This window comes from Stegodyphus dumicola, chromosome 1, assembly GCF_044657685.1.
Source record: "Stegodyphus dumicola isolate Sdum_Otavi_A_Nest chromosome 1, ASM4465768v1".
NCBI classification, from domain to species: domain Eukaryota; kingdom Metazoa; phylum Arthropoda; class Arachnida; order Araneae; family Eresidae; genus Stegodyphus; species Stegodyphus dumicola.
In genome coordinates, this window is record NC_140768.1 from 134,638,141 (window position 1) to 134,655,705 (window position 17,565).

Below are 17,565 nucleotides of genomic sequence, written 5' to 3' on the forward strand. Positions count from 1 at the left end.
TTCTCTACATTATATCTAAAACAAAACCTTGCGAATCAGATAGCTTCTGCTTTGTGAGTGAGAGCATTATACGTATCCAGAAACGTCATTCTCCAGTTCTCCAATAGGCTTCGAGCTCCACTGTGTGTCAGCTGGCATATATTAGCCAATGAGGACAAAGCAAGTTGTTATTTGGACGTTCTTTTTAGTTATTTCGTTCATTTTGTCCTGAGTTGTGTGAGTACACGTGGCTTAGGGAAATAGTTTTAGAAATTATCATCTTTTGTTACGTCTGCAAGAAAGGTGAAATACTCGTGTACGTTTCAAAAATCGTACACAGTTGACTTTCCTTCCATTATTTCCTCAAGGAAATGTAATAAATTTGCGATGTGTACCGCCTGTCGTTGCGATTTTTCGATTTCGTATGTTGGAAGGGCGGATGTTCTCAAACATGTGCGTACACAAAAACACAAGGATAACATGAGTTGTTTTGAAAAAAACGAAAAATTAAATTTTTCTTTGGAAACAAAGGACCAAAAAGTTATTAATGCAGAATGTCTGTTCTCTGCCTTTTTACTGGAGCACAACCTGCTACTGAATGCATCGGATCACGCTGCAGCTTTATTTAGAAAAATGTTTCCCAATAGTGAAATCACCAAGAAATACTCAAGGTGCAAGAATCAAAACAGGTGCAATTGTTAAAGAAATGGGTTTGAAAAATAAATCTTCAGTTATTGATTGCATTAAAACAGCTCCGGTCTGCCTCTCTACTGATGGAAGCAATAATACCGATTCAAAACTGTATCCAATTGTTGTTTCTTTTTTTGATCCAGAGTCTTCAGAAATTGAGTGCAGTTTACTTTATGTTCCCACTTTATAAGGACGTTTGACAGGCTTTAATATAGCACAGCTAATTATTAAAACTTTAAAAGAAAACTGCAGGCACTCTGGATAATTGCTTAGCACTTGGTGCCGATAATGCACCAGTATTGGTAGGCTTGGAAGGCTGGTGTTGCAGGCATCTTAAGAAAGGAAAATTCAGATTATGAGGTGCACCTGTCACCTCTTAAATTTAGCAGCTGAAAAAGGGGCAACTTCTTTACCAATAAATGTGGATGAACACATTGTTGATGTTTATTATTATCTTGAAAGGAGTTCTAAAAGGAAGGAAAAATTAAAACAGTTCCAACAGCTGCATAACAGCAGTTTACAATTAGAAAACTTGGATGAAGTTATAAAATCAGCTACGATTGACACCCAGTGGAGTTTAATTGCAAAACTGAAAGGTGCTGATGGAATTTTAAAATATAGTGAACTGTCTAGAATTGTGTTGGTCATCTTGACAGTTCCCTATAGTAATGCAGAGTGTGAGAGGATCCTCAGTGTTGTTGCGAAAACGAGGACTAAATTTAGATCTAATATTAGAGATGGCACATTAGAAAAACTTTTATCAGCGAAAGCAGGCCTACGTGGCAATTGCTGTGAACACAATGATAAAGTTTCTTTCTTAAAGAAAGCGAAATCTGCCACTGTTTATAACATTTGTACGAAAACTGATTAAAGAGTCTTTTTTTTTTTTTTTTTTTTTTTTCTTAAACGATGCGTGTAGTAAAAATTTTTTTACGTGTAAGGTATTTTGTGTTGCTTGCATTTAAGAATTAGTTACTACTTAAAGTTCATTCATTATTAAAAACTATATTTTTATCATTTAAAAAGTCTTTTTAACATTGTGAAAAATCTCCTGATTTCTTAAAAAAATCTCCTGATTTTTGAGTGTTGTAGGTTGGCAAGTATGAGCATGATTTTAGTGTCTAATTTGAGAATGAATCAACATAGAAACAAGAAATTTACAGGACATATTCACTAAACAGTTCTTTAATGAATGTGACATGGAATGTTTCTAAAGTTCAACACAGACATGAATTCCAACAAAAAATTGTACCTTTGGCAGAGAAATCCAGTCTTGGAGAAACAGTATATCACTGTTTTTTGAGCAAAAATGAGGTGGTAACATTCAAAAAACGAGTTCTAATAAGTAATGTCTCCACCCCTAGCTGCAATACATTGGCAGCAGTGACATTCTATGCTGTCAATTAAGTTATCGATCAGTGACTAGACACGGAGTAATCCTTGTTCAAGCTCATCTAACGACTTTGGAGGAGGACTTGAAGCAGCAACCTGTCTCCAGAGCTGGTAACGTCGCTCTTCGCAGGATAAACCAATAACAGTTCAACCTGTCTCCCAAGGTGGTCCCAAAGATGCTCTATCAGGTTCAGGTATGAAGATCGAGCTGGCTGTTCCATCCGCTCCATACCATGACCCTCAAGATATTCTTCAGCAACACGAGCTCGGTGCGGTTGTGCATTGTCGTCCATAAGGAGAAATCCAGGACCAATAACAGCGGCATATGGGCAGACATATTGATGAAGGATCTTGTCCTGATATCTCACACCAGTCAAAGTTCCTCCATGGAACACCTGCAGGTCAGTGTGACCATTGAGAGGGATCCTAGCCCAAACCATTATTCCACGACCTCTGTAACTGTGTCTTTCCACAATGTGGGATTGTTTGTATCTGGTGTGTTGTTCCTTCCAGATCAGCTGAGGACCTGAATCACTCTTCAATGTGAACCTGGATTCGTCTGTGAAAAGAACAGACACCCATTGTTGACTGGTCTAGGAGACTTGTTATCTTGCCCAAGATAAACAGGCATTTCTGTGTTCTCGGATCAAGGGGACACAAACAACTGATTGTCTTGCATACAGACCTGTGTTGTGCAGACATCTGCACACTGTAGTAGTTGAGATTCTTGTTTCTGTTGCCACTAAATGAGCTGTGAGCTGAGGCACTGTAATCTTACTCCTCCTTCGGGCTGGAAGAGCTAAATAACGGTCTCCTGTAGGTGTTGTAACTCTAGGTCTGCCTGGAATATGTCTTTTAGACTCAGAATCCTCAGATTTAAACTGATTCCATAGTTGGTGAACTACACTACAAGAGACATTGAGATGCCTAGCAGCTTCAGCTTGTGGCATTCCTGTTTTCATGCACCCGTTTGCCCGCCACCTCAACAAATCAGACAAACATCTTCTCCTGGACATTGATAGATTCTCCTGAATATTGTCCACAAAATTCTAATAACAACTGAAGATCAACACTCGTGAACAAAAATTATGATTTTTGCATTTTTCCTTGAACTCCTATATACATATTCATTTCTATAAAATAAAAGTGGTAGCTCTTTTTTTTGCTTATATTTTCTTAAATTTCGTTACTGTCATGCATATGAACTATGATTTTAAACGTTACTGGTATTTTATTAATGGTGAGCTTTGAAAAACACGCTGTTCTTTATCTTTTGAAGGGCAGTGTACTTTATATTACAAATTCTAGTTTTCTTAACTTTTCTTTTTCCCGCCTTATTAGCTAATCTAAATTTCGATTTTTTAGATAGCCTATTCGGAAAAAATACCAACCTTGATTTAGTACTGCTATTAATGGCAGCACGTATCAAAATATGCTGACGTATATTGTTTATCCAAGCAAGAATATGAAAGAATCTTGTCACATTATTTGAATTAAAACAGAACACTAGTGCAATAGTCAGTGATTCTATAGGAAATGTACTCATGTTGCTTTATTCATTGATTCAGCATCCTGAGGTTCAAACACTAAAGGATTATAGAGATCCTTAATTTTTTTCCTAATTGAAAAGTAAAGTATTCCTAAACTAAATAGTTTAGTCTATGAAGTACTCAATCAAAGTCAAACTAAGCTGAGTTTCTTAAATAGAAATTATCTAACAGCTGTTTTTACATACACTTCAGTAGCTAGTAGTGTATGTTTGCGGAGAGGATATGCCGGTACAATATCCTGCTGCGGCACCAGACAGTAACATGGAAATGGGCTTATTTTAATACTAGCGGAAGTACCTGGTGCTAGTATAAATTGGATTGAGAGTAATGTATCTAACAACATAGATACTGCTGTAATCCCTCTTTAAAAGGAATGCAAAAAATATGATTCATAGCCATACATTTTTCAATTTGATGAGATATGGAACCCACATAAAAAATTTGGATAGAAAAATTAACTAATTCTTTCTCATTACGTCACCAACAATGGCACGCACTTTTTAATGATTTTTGTCTTTTTAATTAAATGGTCGTAAAAGCTTAAGTTAAATCCAAAATTTCACCTATATTCAATTTTAGTAGATTAAATGAGACAAAAAATTGATCATAAATCAATAACGCGAACAAACAAACAGGCATCTTCTTTATATACAGAGATTTTGTAAAACTTACAAATTTTTGATTAACAAACTCTACAATTTGAAAGCGAGCAGTAGCAACACTTTTCTAAATAAAGCATTTTTATCTCCAATGCACGAGACTGTCGCCACTCGGAAAAATCGAGTGCAAAAATTAGTGTTTTGTAGTTTTTAATTAATATCTCAGCTGATTAAAGTCGTACGATGATGAGAATAGTCCAGATGGCTTCCCACGAATTTTTGGAATCAGTAATAATGTATTTAATGTTTGGTAATGCTATTTTCATTTTGTTGTAAAACTTAGAAATTTTTTATTAACATACTTTATGATTTGAACGTGAGCGGTGGTAACACTTCTCGAAACAAAGCATATTTTTAACTAGAGCATGGGAGACTGTTGCTACTCAGAAAAATTAGTTAAAAAATTAGTGGTTTCAGAGTTTTTAATTAATATCACTGATTTTAGCTATTTTTTTGAAAAAAAATGAACATTAATCTTTCCTAGGATCCAGAAAGGAATTGTAGGAAGTTTGGTGACGATAGCTATAGTAGTGACCGAGTTAATTTTGAACAAACAAACACACAAATGGACTTTCTTCTTTATATATTTAGAGAGAGATTGAGGAAATTAATCTTTTGGGCTCTCAAGACCTGTGTGATAATGTTTTAAAAGTAGCCCAACGTTTTTGAATGTTTGAAGCCACTGTACCTAGACAAAGGTAGCAAGATTGTATTACTCAGGAGCAGATAGATATACAGCCGAAAGTCTGATATTAGTAAGGAATGCATAGTTGATCCTGTAGGTAACTTTCTTGTACCTCGAATAGAACCACAGCAGCAATGGTGTCATACCAATTCACTCACGGTATAGCAAATGTAAAATTGCACCAATTTAGACATACTTAATGTCGCTTGGAATTCTAATAGAAGAAAAAAAGCGAGTATATTGTAATGTATTTTGCAGTAATTTACAAAACAGACAATCTTCTTAGTAGAACATATATTTTATTTCTAGTTCACAGTGATAGACAAATTTCATACAATTCTTAAGTGGCAAAATTTTAACACTACTAGCTGGCAAAATCTTCAGAATACTCAATCTTTTTTTTTTAAAATAATATCTCTCGTTGCTGAGTAACGGTTTTATACAAATATGGCATTGCCACTTCAACAATAATTACATTTATTTATTAAATAACAAGATATTACAACCTCTCCCCCCTCCAGATAAACTTTAATTTATATTTTTATAAATTAAAGTTTACGGTTTTTAAAACAATAATATCAGCACAACACAGAATTAAAATACAAGCATTTAAAGGAGAATTAAACAAGAAATAACATAATAACATACACTGAAGAAGAGAGGAAGGAACAAAATATTTTTCTTATCTATATAGAGAAACAAATTATTTAATCAGGCCAGGGAGTACGACTTAATTCATCTACATTTTTATGGTTTTTACCACTTCGATGAACGATCGTGTAATTGTAGGGTTGTAGTACCAGTGCCCATCTCATAAGTCGTGGATTTAGACTCACATTATTTTTGAACCAAACTAAGGGATTATGATCGGTCATGATGAGGAATTTAGTATGCCCGTCTAAATAACATTGGAGTTTCTTTACAGCAAATATTATGGCGGCGCATTCCTTTTCTGTGGTACAGTACTTTTTTTCAGTTTCTGTAAACTTCTTACTGAGGTATAATACTGGATGTTCATTGTGTTGTTCATCTTTTTGAGCTAAAATGACACCCATACCAGAGTTTGACGCATCAGTTTGCAAAATAAACTCCTTATTGAAATCAGGTGCATGTAGTATAGGCCTTTGAGACAGTTTCTCTTTTAGCTCTTCAAATGCTTTTGTGCACTCTTCTGTCCAATTTATTTTCCCTTTCTTTAAGTTTCCTTTCAAAGTTTCTGTTAAAGGTGCTGCGATAGATGAGAACATGGGAATGTAATGATTATAATATCCCGCTAATCCTAAAAATGCTCTGACTTGACTTTTTGTGGATGGCACTGGAAAATCAAGAATAGCTTTTACTTTCACTTCACTTGGCATTCTTATACCACGACCTACAATATGTCCTAGATATTTTACTCTATCTTGAGTAAATTGACATTTTATTGGTTTAATAGTTAAACCAGCGTCCTTTATTTTGGACAAAACGGCTTTCAGGTGACTTAGATGTTCTTCCCAAGTGTTTGAAAAGATTGCCACGTCATGTAAATATGGAACAGCAAAGTTTACACAACCGTGAAGGATTTCGGCCATCATTTTACTAAATGAAAATAGTGCATTTTCAAGTCTGAAAGGCATCCGTAGAGGTCTAAATGTGCCAAAACTTGTAACAAAAGTGTCTAATCTTTGAGCATTAGGTGTTAAAGGTATTTGCCAGTATCCCTTTGTTAAATCCAAAAGAGTTATATATTTTGCGCCTGCTACCGTTTCTACTCGTTGTTCGATGTTAGGCAAGCGGAAGAATTGTGTTTTAGTCAATTTATTCAATTTTCTATAGTCGATGCAAGGTCTTGGATCCCTCCCTGCTACTTCTACTAAAATCGTAGGAGAAGTGTAATCTGAATCTCCTATTTCAATTATTTTATGCTGAAGCATTTTATCAATTTTTGTTTTTAATATATCCGTTTGTCTAGGAGACATTCTGTTTGGTTTACAGTGGATTGGGGTGTTTTCTGTCAATTGAATATCATGCGTTATTAAATGAGTTTTTCCAGGTTTATTAGAAAAGATTTTTGAAAACTTCAACAGCATATCATGCAATTCTTGAATCTGTTGTTCATTTAGCTTATCACTTAAGGAGCTGTTTTCTTTGATGTCCTCAAAATCGAACAATGTTGGTTCAGAGTCAATTGTTGGGAAATTTTCCTCCATATCATCAATTTCAGACTGATCTTCTGTAATCATAAGGTTAACCAATTCTGCTCGTCTATGATAGGGTTTTAGCATGTTAACATGGTAGACTTGGTTAAAGTCATTTTTTTCTTCGAAACTCACAACATAATTAGTTTCGGATAATTTCTTCTCAACCTTCCCAGGACCTTTCCATTCAATTGCTAGTTTGTTTGGTTTATTCGTTGATACAACTAATACTAAATCCCCTTCAGAGAATTCTCTTTTTATAGCTTTACGATCATACCACACCTTTCTTTTGGTTTGCATTTCCAGCATTTTATCTGTAGCCAGCTCTTTGCATCTTTTTAACCGATTTATCAATTGAAAAACGTATTCAACAACATTATTTCCTTCGTCTTCAGGATTCATCCATTGTTCATATAATAATGTTACAGGTGTTCTAAGATTTCGACCATATACTAATTCTGCAGGTGTAAATCCCGTACTCTCGTGCGTTATTGTTCTTAAAGCAAATAGAGCTGCGGGAACTTGCTTCTCCCACTCAGGGGCTGCTTCGATACATAAAACTTTTAAAATTCGTTTGATCGTTCAGTGAAATCTTTCAACAGGGTTGCTCTGTGGATGGTGTACTGAGCTTCTAGTTACTTTTATTCCAAATTTTTCTACAAATTCTATGGCTAGATTGCTCATAAAGGAGGTACCTTGATCAGTTTGTATTTCTTTCGGGAAACCCATTCTACTAAATATTTGTAACATGGCTTCAATTACTGACGTTGTGCCAATATTAGGAACAGGTACAGCATCCGGATATTTTGAAGCTAAACAAATAGCTGTAATTAAATATCTATTGCCATTCAGTGTTATTGGTAAAGGACCGCATGCGTCAAAGTTAATTTTTGAAAATACTTCTGCAATAATTGATACTAAAGTCATAGGTGCTTTGGCTTTATCATTAGATTTTCCCACTCTTTGACATGGATCACAAGTTTTAACATACTCTTCTATTTCTTTATAGCAATTAGGTCAGTAAAAGTATCTTGTTAATCTATCTTTAGTTTTGACGACGCCTAAATGTCCAGATGTGCTATCATGACATAATGACTTTATTTGATCCCTATATTTTTCAGGAATAACAATTAATTCCCTTTCATTTCCATTTTTATCTATTTTCCTTTTCACCAACAATCCATTTTCTTTTACTTTGAAATCATTTGTCTTGCTGGAATTTTCATTTTTAGTTTCGTTAAGCAATGACGCTAGATCTCTGCTTTGATGCTGAGATTCAATTAATTCCTTTGAATTAACATTAATCACTTTCTTAAGTTCCTTGTCTTCCTCATCAGCTTGAGGTAAAATATCTTCGTCAGTTTCAATAAACTTCAGTTCTTCTAGTTTCTCCATTTCAATTTCTCTGCTTCGATCATCTTCGTGAGATCTTTTTACTTGAGATCGTGTCAAAACTGCATTTATTTTTTCTAAATTTAAGAATGATTTACTTTTGAACGATTGGGCAGTTTTGTTACCCAATACATATCTGCCTGGATCATTTGTAACAACAGCTGCCTTTGTCTTTATGTAACCAAGTTCGCAATTAATTTCAACTTCCGCTAACGGTAGACACACTAAATGGTCATTTAAAAGATATTGTACCCAGACATGTTCTCCAGTCATTTTTGCGTTATCTATGTATTTCCGAGAAATAACATCAACAGTGGCTCCTGTGTCTCGAAGAATAGGCATTTCATGCCCATTAACTAAACCGTTAATTGTATATGTCTCTAACAAATCATCATTCGAAGATACGCAATTTATCTTTTCATTTGGTTTTAAGCAAGGACACTGAGGCTTAAAATGTTTGTATGATCCACACTCGAAACAACGTGGTCGATACCTTTTGTCATATAAATTTTCTTGGTTCTTGTTTTGAAATTGACTTCTTTGTCGGTATTTTGAATCATCCCATTTATCAGAATGCTTAAAATGAGGCGGATGCTCTATTTTTTTCACAAAATTATCATAACGCGGTTTAAATGATCCTTTGTTAATTTTCTCAGTCTGATTGACAGAAAATTTCGATTTTATTGTTTTCCTCACATCTTCAAAATCTTCAATTTTCTTAACTATTTCAGTAGGTGAAATGATGGTTGTCCATTGATGCATAAAATGTTCTTTGAAATCAGGAGAGGTACGCTTTTTTATTTGATCAACCAGCATGAGATCTTTTAGCTGTTCAAAAGTTTTAATGTTTAATCCGTTAAGCCATCCTTCTAAATAATTCTTTAAATTCATAGTAGAAATCATACCAAGTACTTTCAGTAGATTTTTGGTGTTTATTAAATAGTTGTCGAAATTTTTCCGCACTTAATTTAAATCGTTGTAACAGTAAGGTTTTTACATATTCATACTTTTTCGCGTCCTCTTCTGGTTTTCTAGCAATAAGCTGAACAATGTCGGGAGGCAGTAATGAAATAAGTTGAGTCACTTGATTTTCAGCAGGTATATTCATTATTTTAGCTTGACGCTCAAATAACACCAGAAATAAACTTATTTCATCTTCTTTAGGGTTGAAACGTGGCATGACATTGTGAATTCTGATTTTTAAAGGCTGCTCAGGTAACTGCGTAGTTTCTACCGGCTGTGCTGTTGCAGCCATTGCTTCCAACTGAAGTTTCTGTAGCTCAAAGGCTCTAATTCGCTCTTCTCTTTCACGCTCTTCTTTTCTTTCCCTTTCTTCTCTTTCGCTTTCTTCTCTTCTTTCTCTTTCTTCTCTTTCGCATTCCTTTTCTCTTTCTTCTCTTTCGCGTTCCTTTTCTCTTTCTTCTCTTTCGCATTCTTTTTCCCTTTCTTCCCTTTCACGTTCTTCTCTTCTTTCTCTTTCACGTTCTTTTTCTCTTTCTTCTCTTTCGCGTTCTTTTTCTCTTTCTTCTCTTTCACGTTCCATTTCTCTTTCTCTCTCTTTTCTTTCACATTCTTCTTTTCGTTCCCTTTCTTCTCTAATTGCAGCCAGTAGTTCTCGAGTAAACTCCTCATCATAATCGGGACTTTCAGTAATCAGTTTATGCAATTGAGCAATCTTAAATTCAGGTTTAACGGTTAAACCTAACTCTTCTGCTAGTACTTTTAAATCCTGTTTTTTACTCCTAGCTAAGAATGACATGTTGACACAAGTTACTTTTAATAGGCTTCCTTTTGAAATTCAATCTAAAAGCTCATACTTGTATTAAAAATATATAATTTCTGGCGAGATTTAATTTCTCGAATACGAAATTCACACTAACCAATTGGAGAGAATTATTTAAACAACTTTACCAGGTTGGCACAAAATAATTTAATACTACGTCGGGTTGACGTTTTAACTCACTATTCACAAACCTCGTTAGCTATAACTATATAAACACCTTTGCCAGTTAGGCAATACAATGGAATTTTACCAACATCAGTTTGACGATTTTACTATCTATCTCCATGCCTGGTTGGCGATAACAAAAACAATTTTTGCCAGTTTGGCAGTACAACTTTTAGAATATACAATCTGTAATAGGTCGGGATGACGTTACTATCTACCACACGCCTTGATGGCGAGAACTAAGAAAAAAACCTTTTGCCAATTCTGCAGTATAATCAATTCACTCTACATCAGTTTGACATTATTACTTATTTTCACGCACCTGCTTGGCAATAAATTCAAAAACTCAGCTAGCAGTTCTTTTTTTTTTTTTTTTTTTTTTTTTAATAAATGCCGGTATGGCTTACATATATAAATTATCAACATAAAATTTCAATACGAACAAAAGTAAAGCATAAATAATAATTTTAAAATACTTCTTTACCACAAATATCAATTATAAATTTAAGCTGAATATTTTTAGTGTCAGTTATTTTAAACAAAATCTTACACGATAAACTATAATTCTGAAACAAAGTATTAAAATTCAATAAAAGCTTTTTTAAGAAACCAAAAGTTATTCTTATCTTCAGAGATCACCAGTATCCTGTTTTTGACAATTTTTTTCTTGGACGCAAGTTATAGAAGCACAGAAGATAACCTTAATGATCCGCTTCAAATCTGGCTTTAAAACAGCAGAGTTCTTACATCCATTTCTCCTTGAAATAAACAAACTCAGCAATTGGTATTAGCAAACTTGTTCTAAAAAATTCAGCAAATTTCTGGGATTAGGAGACCAGCACCATCGAATTGATAATTGCACTCCTAATTTCCAGTATCTCGGTGGAACCTCCAATTTATTAAGACTGTAATGTATTTTGCAGTAATTTACAAAACAGATAATCTTCTTAGTAGAACATATATTTTATTTCTAGTTCACAGTGATAGACAAATTTCATACAATTCTTAAGTGGCAAAATTTTAACACTACTCCTAGCTGGCAAAATCTTCAGAATACTCAATCTTCTTTTTTTTAAATAATATCTCTCGTTGCTGAGTAACGGTTTTATACAAATATGGTGTTGCCACTTCAACAATAATTACATTTATTTATTAAATAACAAGATATTACAATATATGATAATATTCGGACATGAATACCAGTGCTTCACTTGAGACAAAATGCCAGCCATTACCCTTAACTGGGATATAAAGGTGGTAGTCTGACATTATGCATTTATTAAGTACTTGTACTATGGACATACAACGTAAAAAGCCTCAAACTGTTTCCTTTGATTGTCTAGTTACATTTTAGCTAGCCGGACAAGCAAAAGGACTGTGCACTCAATCATCAAGCTCATATACAATTGAGTTTAGATAAGCTTAAACTGCAGAGACCAGGAAACAAATTCAAGTAATAAAAAAATCAAAATCTTCGGTTAAAACAAATCCAAGTAATAAAAATCAAAACTCCTGTGTAAGTATTCACTTCTATAAAGTAAAAGGGGTAGCTATTGCTTTTGCATATATTTTCTTAAACTTCATTACTATCATGCATATGAACTGTGAATTTAAAAGCTACTGACATTTTTGTAATGGTGAGCTTTGAAAAACTTGCTGTTCCTTAACTTTTGGAGGGCAGTGTATTTCTTTGTGATGGCATTATTTTGTAAGTATTTCTCTTTTCTTCAGTATTTTATTTTCAATACTGAAATGTTTTATATATCATTCAAGGTCCCCCATTAATATTGTTATTTAAATCCAAATAATGGTAATGGTAATGGAAAATTTTGTAAAAGAAAATTGATAACCTGCATCCGTCTCCCCCCTGAAAAGTTGCTAACTTATTACCAACTGATTTTTCAGCAACCTAATTTGTGAAAGGTAACAGCGGTTTTCAAAGTGGCCATGCACTAAAAATTCCAGAGCAGTGCGAGACATACCTGTAATGAAACACTCATCTGTTTCAAGAAATCTTTGTGCAACTGTTTTTTTTTTCTCACTGTTCTTCCTGTGTACACAGCAATCTGTTTTTGCTTAAAATAACATGAGAGAATTGCACTAATCTGGCACTGTACATCATAGTACAATTTCATGAAATGTGAGTATTTATATTCTCTACTGTTGAACAAAATGTCATATTTCTGAAGAAATGCAGTGCTTTCTTTTTGATTGGTCAGCAAATCCACATTTCTATTATGATTCATCAGGAAAAAAAAAAAAAAAAAAAAGAAAAAAAAAAAAGAAAAAAAGAAAAAAAATGTGTACTCAGTGCAAAAACAAACATTAATCAGAAAAACAACTATCTAATTTGAAAAGTGGGAATCTTCATATACTGAAACTCATGTCTCATGCATGCAAAAACTGACTGATCAAGTCTTGCTGTGAATATTGCACATGAGTGCAATGTGTCTGGCTCATTAAAATAAATTCCAGTGGACATTGGTGTTCTCTGATGGCAATGGCCCTAATTTATTATTATTTTTTTGAAGCTGAGCAAATGAGAATGGGATGGGTAGTACATCGCAGCATAAGAAAAGTTTATGTGCGTCATAAAATTAAGAGAAAATAGTGCATAGTCGGGTGGTTCCATCCACTGCGCACCAGCGTCTTTACAAGAAAAATTACTCGTATCTTTTGAATTTAACAGAACATTAAAATTCTGTTTTTGTGATCATTTCTACCAGGCCGAGGGCTAATAAGACTTTTCTTGTAGAGATTGGATTTTCTTACACTTCTCTGCAAATTCACTGAATCTAAAAATGAGTAGCTCAGATTTTCTTCTGTTTGGAAACCAAATTTAGGCTCTTTCATCACATGTGACAAAATTTTCATGGGGAAAGGCTTTCATTTTCTTTGAAATATGTCTAACACATTTAGTCAGCTTCAAAGTCAATTTTTTTCAGCCTTAAACAAGTTGCTTTTTCTTCTTTGGGAAGTTTACAAATGTAAGCGAAGTGATTTTGGCTGCATTTAAGACATCTTGGGGAATCAGTTCAGAATGCCCATATTGTTGACAGTGGAGATGTAGTGTCCTGGTTACATCTACATATTCTAATATTCATTGTTAACTTGAGAATTGTTTTCTTCTTGTATATATATATGATTTCTCTTCAAGGAGACCAAAAAAGTACAGGAAGTTTTAGCTTCATGCCTTCTGATTTCTTAATAAACTGCGAGACTTTGATGATAGGGAAGCCTTCTTCGCAGAGTTCACCTTTGACTTCATCAACAGTTGTGTCTTCAGTTAATCCTCTAATCCCAACTTTCAGTGGGCTTCTTTTGATCTAAATGGGATAAACTTGGTATTTTATTTTTCATGGAAATAACAAGATTAAGTTATCAATTTGTGGCAGAATTAAAAACAATAGTAATTTTGTCTCTGGTCAGAGTTCTGGTATAAGTATTCACACCATATTTAGCGAATAGTTCTTTTATCTCTTTCAATTTTCCCTCCAGCCTGGCGAAAATAATAAGAGGCAGCTTTTCTTTTCCTTGCTTGGGCTTTATCTCTGCAGCAACGATCATTAGCTGGAATTTTTTCATTATTTTTTGATTTGTCATCAGTAGAGGCAATAGTAGCAAGAATATCAAACTGATTATTCGTTGAAATATTTACAGTTGGCATCTTGGCAGGAATTGGCTTCACAACTTTACTTGGAGTGATCCAGTCGTTATTCATTTTTGTTTGTGGTTGGCTGCAATTCAAATCATCGTTACAGCAGGTGACTGCAACAGCAGTTTTCTTTGACTTTTCTTTCAAGAACTTTGGTTCAATGTTAGACATTTCTTCCCCTAAACTTTTTTCCTCCTACCTCTTTTAACTAAATTTTAAGATTTTTCAGCCCTTGATTTTTGTTAATTTCATTCTTAAAACCTAAAGCAAAAAATAAGATATTTGCTTATTTTGCCTAAGGTATTTGTTTATTACTTATTGCTTCTTAAATAACTAAGTATAAATAACAGTAATTAATAATTGTAACACCGAGAAAAAATTAATCATAGAAGATTAAAGAGCATGCGTAAAATTAAAACTGGAAATTTGCATAGTAGCAAATTTTATCCTTTGGAATGCTTGTGATGCCACATGAATTCTAACCCCAAAGTGGCATGACTGCCTTTATTCAGTCTTAAAATTTTTCTCTTAGGTATATATTTTATTATTTGAAATATTTTGTTTTATTGCTTTAATGATTTAACAACTTTCTTATTACTTTAAGTAAATCTTATGAATGAAAGCTTTTGGAAAAATAGATTAAAATAGTTTATTTTGTAATTTTAACAAACGTTGTTTTATTACAGTTCTTCGTAATCAGATACAAAAAACTATTTCGCTCAGATGGTTAAATAAGAGTCTAATTGTAGGCAAGCATAGTTTTGCATTTATTGCACCATTGTGTTTTACCACATTAGCACTTAATTCATTGGTATGACACCTAGTGTCTGAATCAATGAAATGACCAGCGAAATTTACTTTGAAATATTCCATATCCCAACAGTGAAATCCATTGCAACAAAAAAAGTTAACAACTATGATTAGATTAAAAATATGGGTGCATGTGCAATAGTTGTAAAAGCAATTATTGTCGACAAAGAAACCAAACTTGCAATGCTTGAGGTTGAGGAAGTTTGAGAAAACAGAAACACCAAATGGTATATCTTTAACCTAAAAGATGTAAAAGAATACTGAGTAATGAACTAAAGATTTTATTTGTAGGACAGTGGTAAGCTACTTGAATTTTAACCAAGGGGAGGGGAGGAACTGAAAGAAGAAAATAAAATTCTACCTTAAAAAACCTTAAAAAAGAAAGCAATTACCTTAAAAAAATTACCTTAAAAGAGAACGCAATTGCTATCTAAACTTTTTTTAATCTGATTTCTACTTACAGAAGATTTTCTTATTGTATTCAGTCTTTTGAGTAACACCTTGATGACCAAATAGAAAACATTACCATAATTCAACTGCTTCATTATTGTTTATAGTTTATTTTATCAGTATTGTTATTTCTATTTATGTTGTTACATAGGGCTTTATTGGAAAGATCAATCCAAACATATAAAACAGCTCAAGTATCCCACAAGAACAATGATAAATAGTAAAAAAGAACACAGATTTATAAAGAATCAGAATAAATGAACATGGAAACAAAAGTAAAAAAATTAAACAACAAGGAAAGGAACATAAGGGATGTTGTCTTTACAAGGAGTTCGTGAAAGCTGTGGCATTCCAGTATAGTTTACTTATCTCACCACGTTTCTGAGACTTTATCTAGTTCTGGGCATATAAGAAGATGCTCTGCATTCATGATGCCTGAATTGCAAATTTGGCATATACTAGATGGAAGGATGCCAATTTTATTAAGATGATATGCCATGCAATCGTTGACCTGTTTGCAATCTGAAGTTTGCCACAGCCTCTTTGACAAAAAATTTTCCATCTGTCTGGAATGTTAGCCTAGGATTTGCCTGTTGATTTTGCTGCCTAGTCAGATTTAAGAGTATCCATTAATTTCTCAAAAATATGCTTTTTAAGTGGCTCTGGAGAAGGTGGTATGCTGTCTTGTGGCGCAAGGGTGCCTCTCTTGGCTAACGAGTCTGCCTTTTCGTTACCGCCGATACCAACATGGGAATGGATCCATTAGAAAACGATTGTTTTGTTGTGTTTATAAAGAAAGTTTATTTTATTTTAATTTTGTATATCCATCAACTTCCAACAACTTTTACTAACTGGGAATTCTTTTTTTTTTTAATTTAACCAGTTTACATGCTTTTAGTTTTTTTTTTTTTAACCTTTAAAGTAAATCAAATTTATAATTAATTACAACATTTTAGTTCTATAAACTACAATATAAAAGCCTCCCCCCTCACCTCCTTCCCAAAAAAGGAAACTGGCCTAAATCACCCCAGAAAAAAAATCTGTAATTTGGCTAAGCCAGTGTGGCAAACTTGATATTGCTATGTGAAAAATAATAAAAACTGAAATAATGTTTTAGTATGATGTATCTTTTGGAAATAAAATGGATCCTAACACAAAATCACTCAGAGAAGTAATATACTGCAATATACTATTATACTGTGATCTCATTTATGCTTCTATTAATTTTACTAGATAGATAACCATTATAACATCATTCACATGTATGTTTTAGCATTAGTTAATATCATCATATTTTTAGGCATTAGATCTAAATTTAGGTTTCCAGCTGTAGTTCAGATCAGGCATCCTTGGAATGTTGCTGTTTTACATTTTATTGTAATCGCATCTGTTTCGTAAGACTTCATAATAAGTTGTTTTTGTGACTTAAATCTTCAGAAATTAGTAAGACATGTTTTATTGTTGTGATTGAATTTTGACTTAATTGTATGATTGTAGTTTAAAACATATAGCATATGTTATTTAGGAAAGTAATAAGGCCATTTCTTGTGTGTTTTATTATTATTAAACTGGATGCTTTATTTTTAAAATCTCAAAACATTTTCAAATATTGTTTTAGGTATGGAGAATATGATAGTTTGAATGAAATTCTCGACAAGTATATCTATACAAAAGACAAGGTACTAATAACTGGATGCGGTAATTCAAAACTTTCTGCCGATCTTTATGATGTGGGAATTTGCAAATCTGTAAGCATCGACATTAATGCTCCTGTTATAAATCAGATGAAAGAGAAATATGGCAAAGATCGGCCAAAGATGGTTTTTGAACAGATGGATGTTTTCAAAGTAATAAATTTTTTTTTGCAAATTTTCACCTTTATTTATAAATTGACCATGTTATTATTTATTTGTAAATATGTATTATTGTATTTTTTTATAATGAGTCTGTATAATGATTATTAGAAGATGAATAAATTAATGTTATTTCCTACATGAAAATGTATTTGGGAATAAATTATATATTTCATAGTTTGAGTTAAGCATTTCTTTTTATAGTAAATTTAAATAGGAATAATATCATAAAAAGTTGTAAGGATCCTTTATTGTGAAATTCTGAAATTTAGTGATTAAGTTTTAAGAACAGCTTTATGATATAGAGTGAAACCTCTTACGTGAA

The 17,565-nt window shown here is 33.1% G+C and overlaps 1 protein-coding gene across 6 annotated transcripts in view; it reads left to right on the forward strand.

Moving 5' to 3' along the window:
• LOC118201566 (eEF1A lysine and N-terminal methyltransferase) overlaps positions 1-17,565 on the forward strand; it is a 105,333-nt gene that overhangs the window by 8,074 nt on the left and 79,694 nt on the right. For all 6 annotated transcript variants that reach the window (XM_085820959.1, XM_085820974.1, XM_085820949.1 and 3 more), the window contains exon 3: positions 17,006-17,234. In XM_085820959.1, coding sequence (XP_085677085.1) covers positions 17,006-17,234 — 229 coding nt within the window. The remainder of the gene's footprint in view (positions 1-17,005; positions 17,235-17,565) is intronic.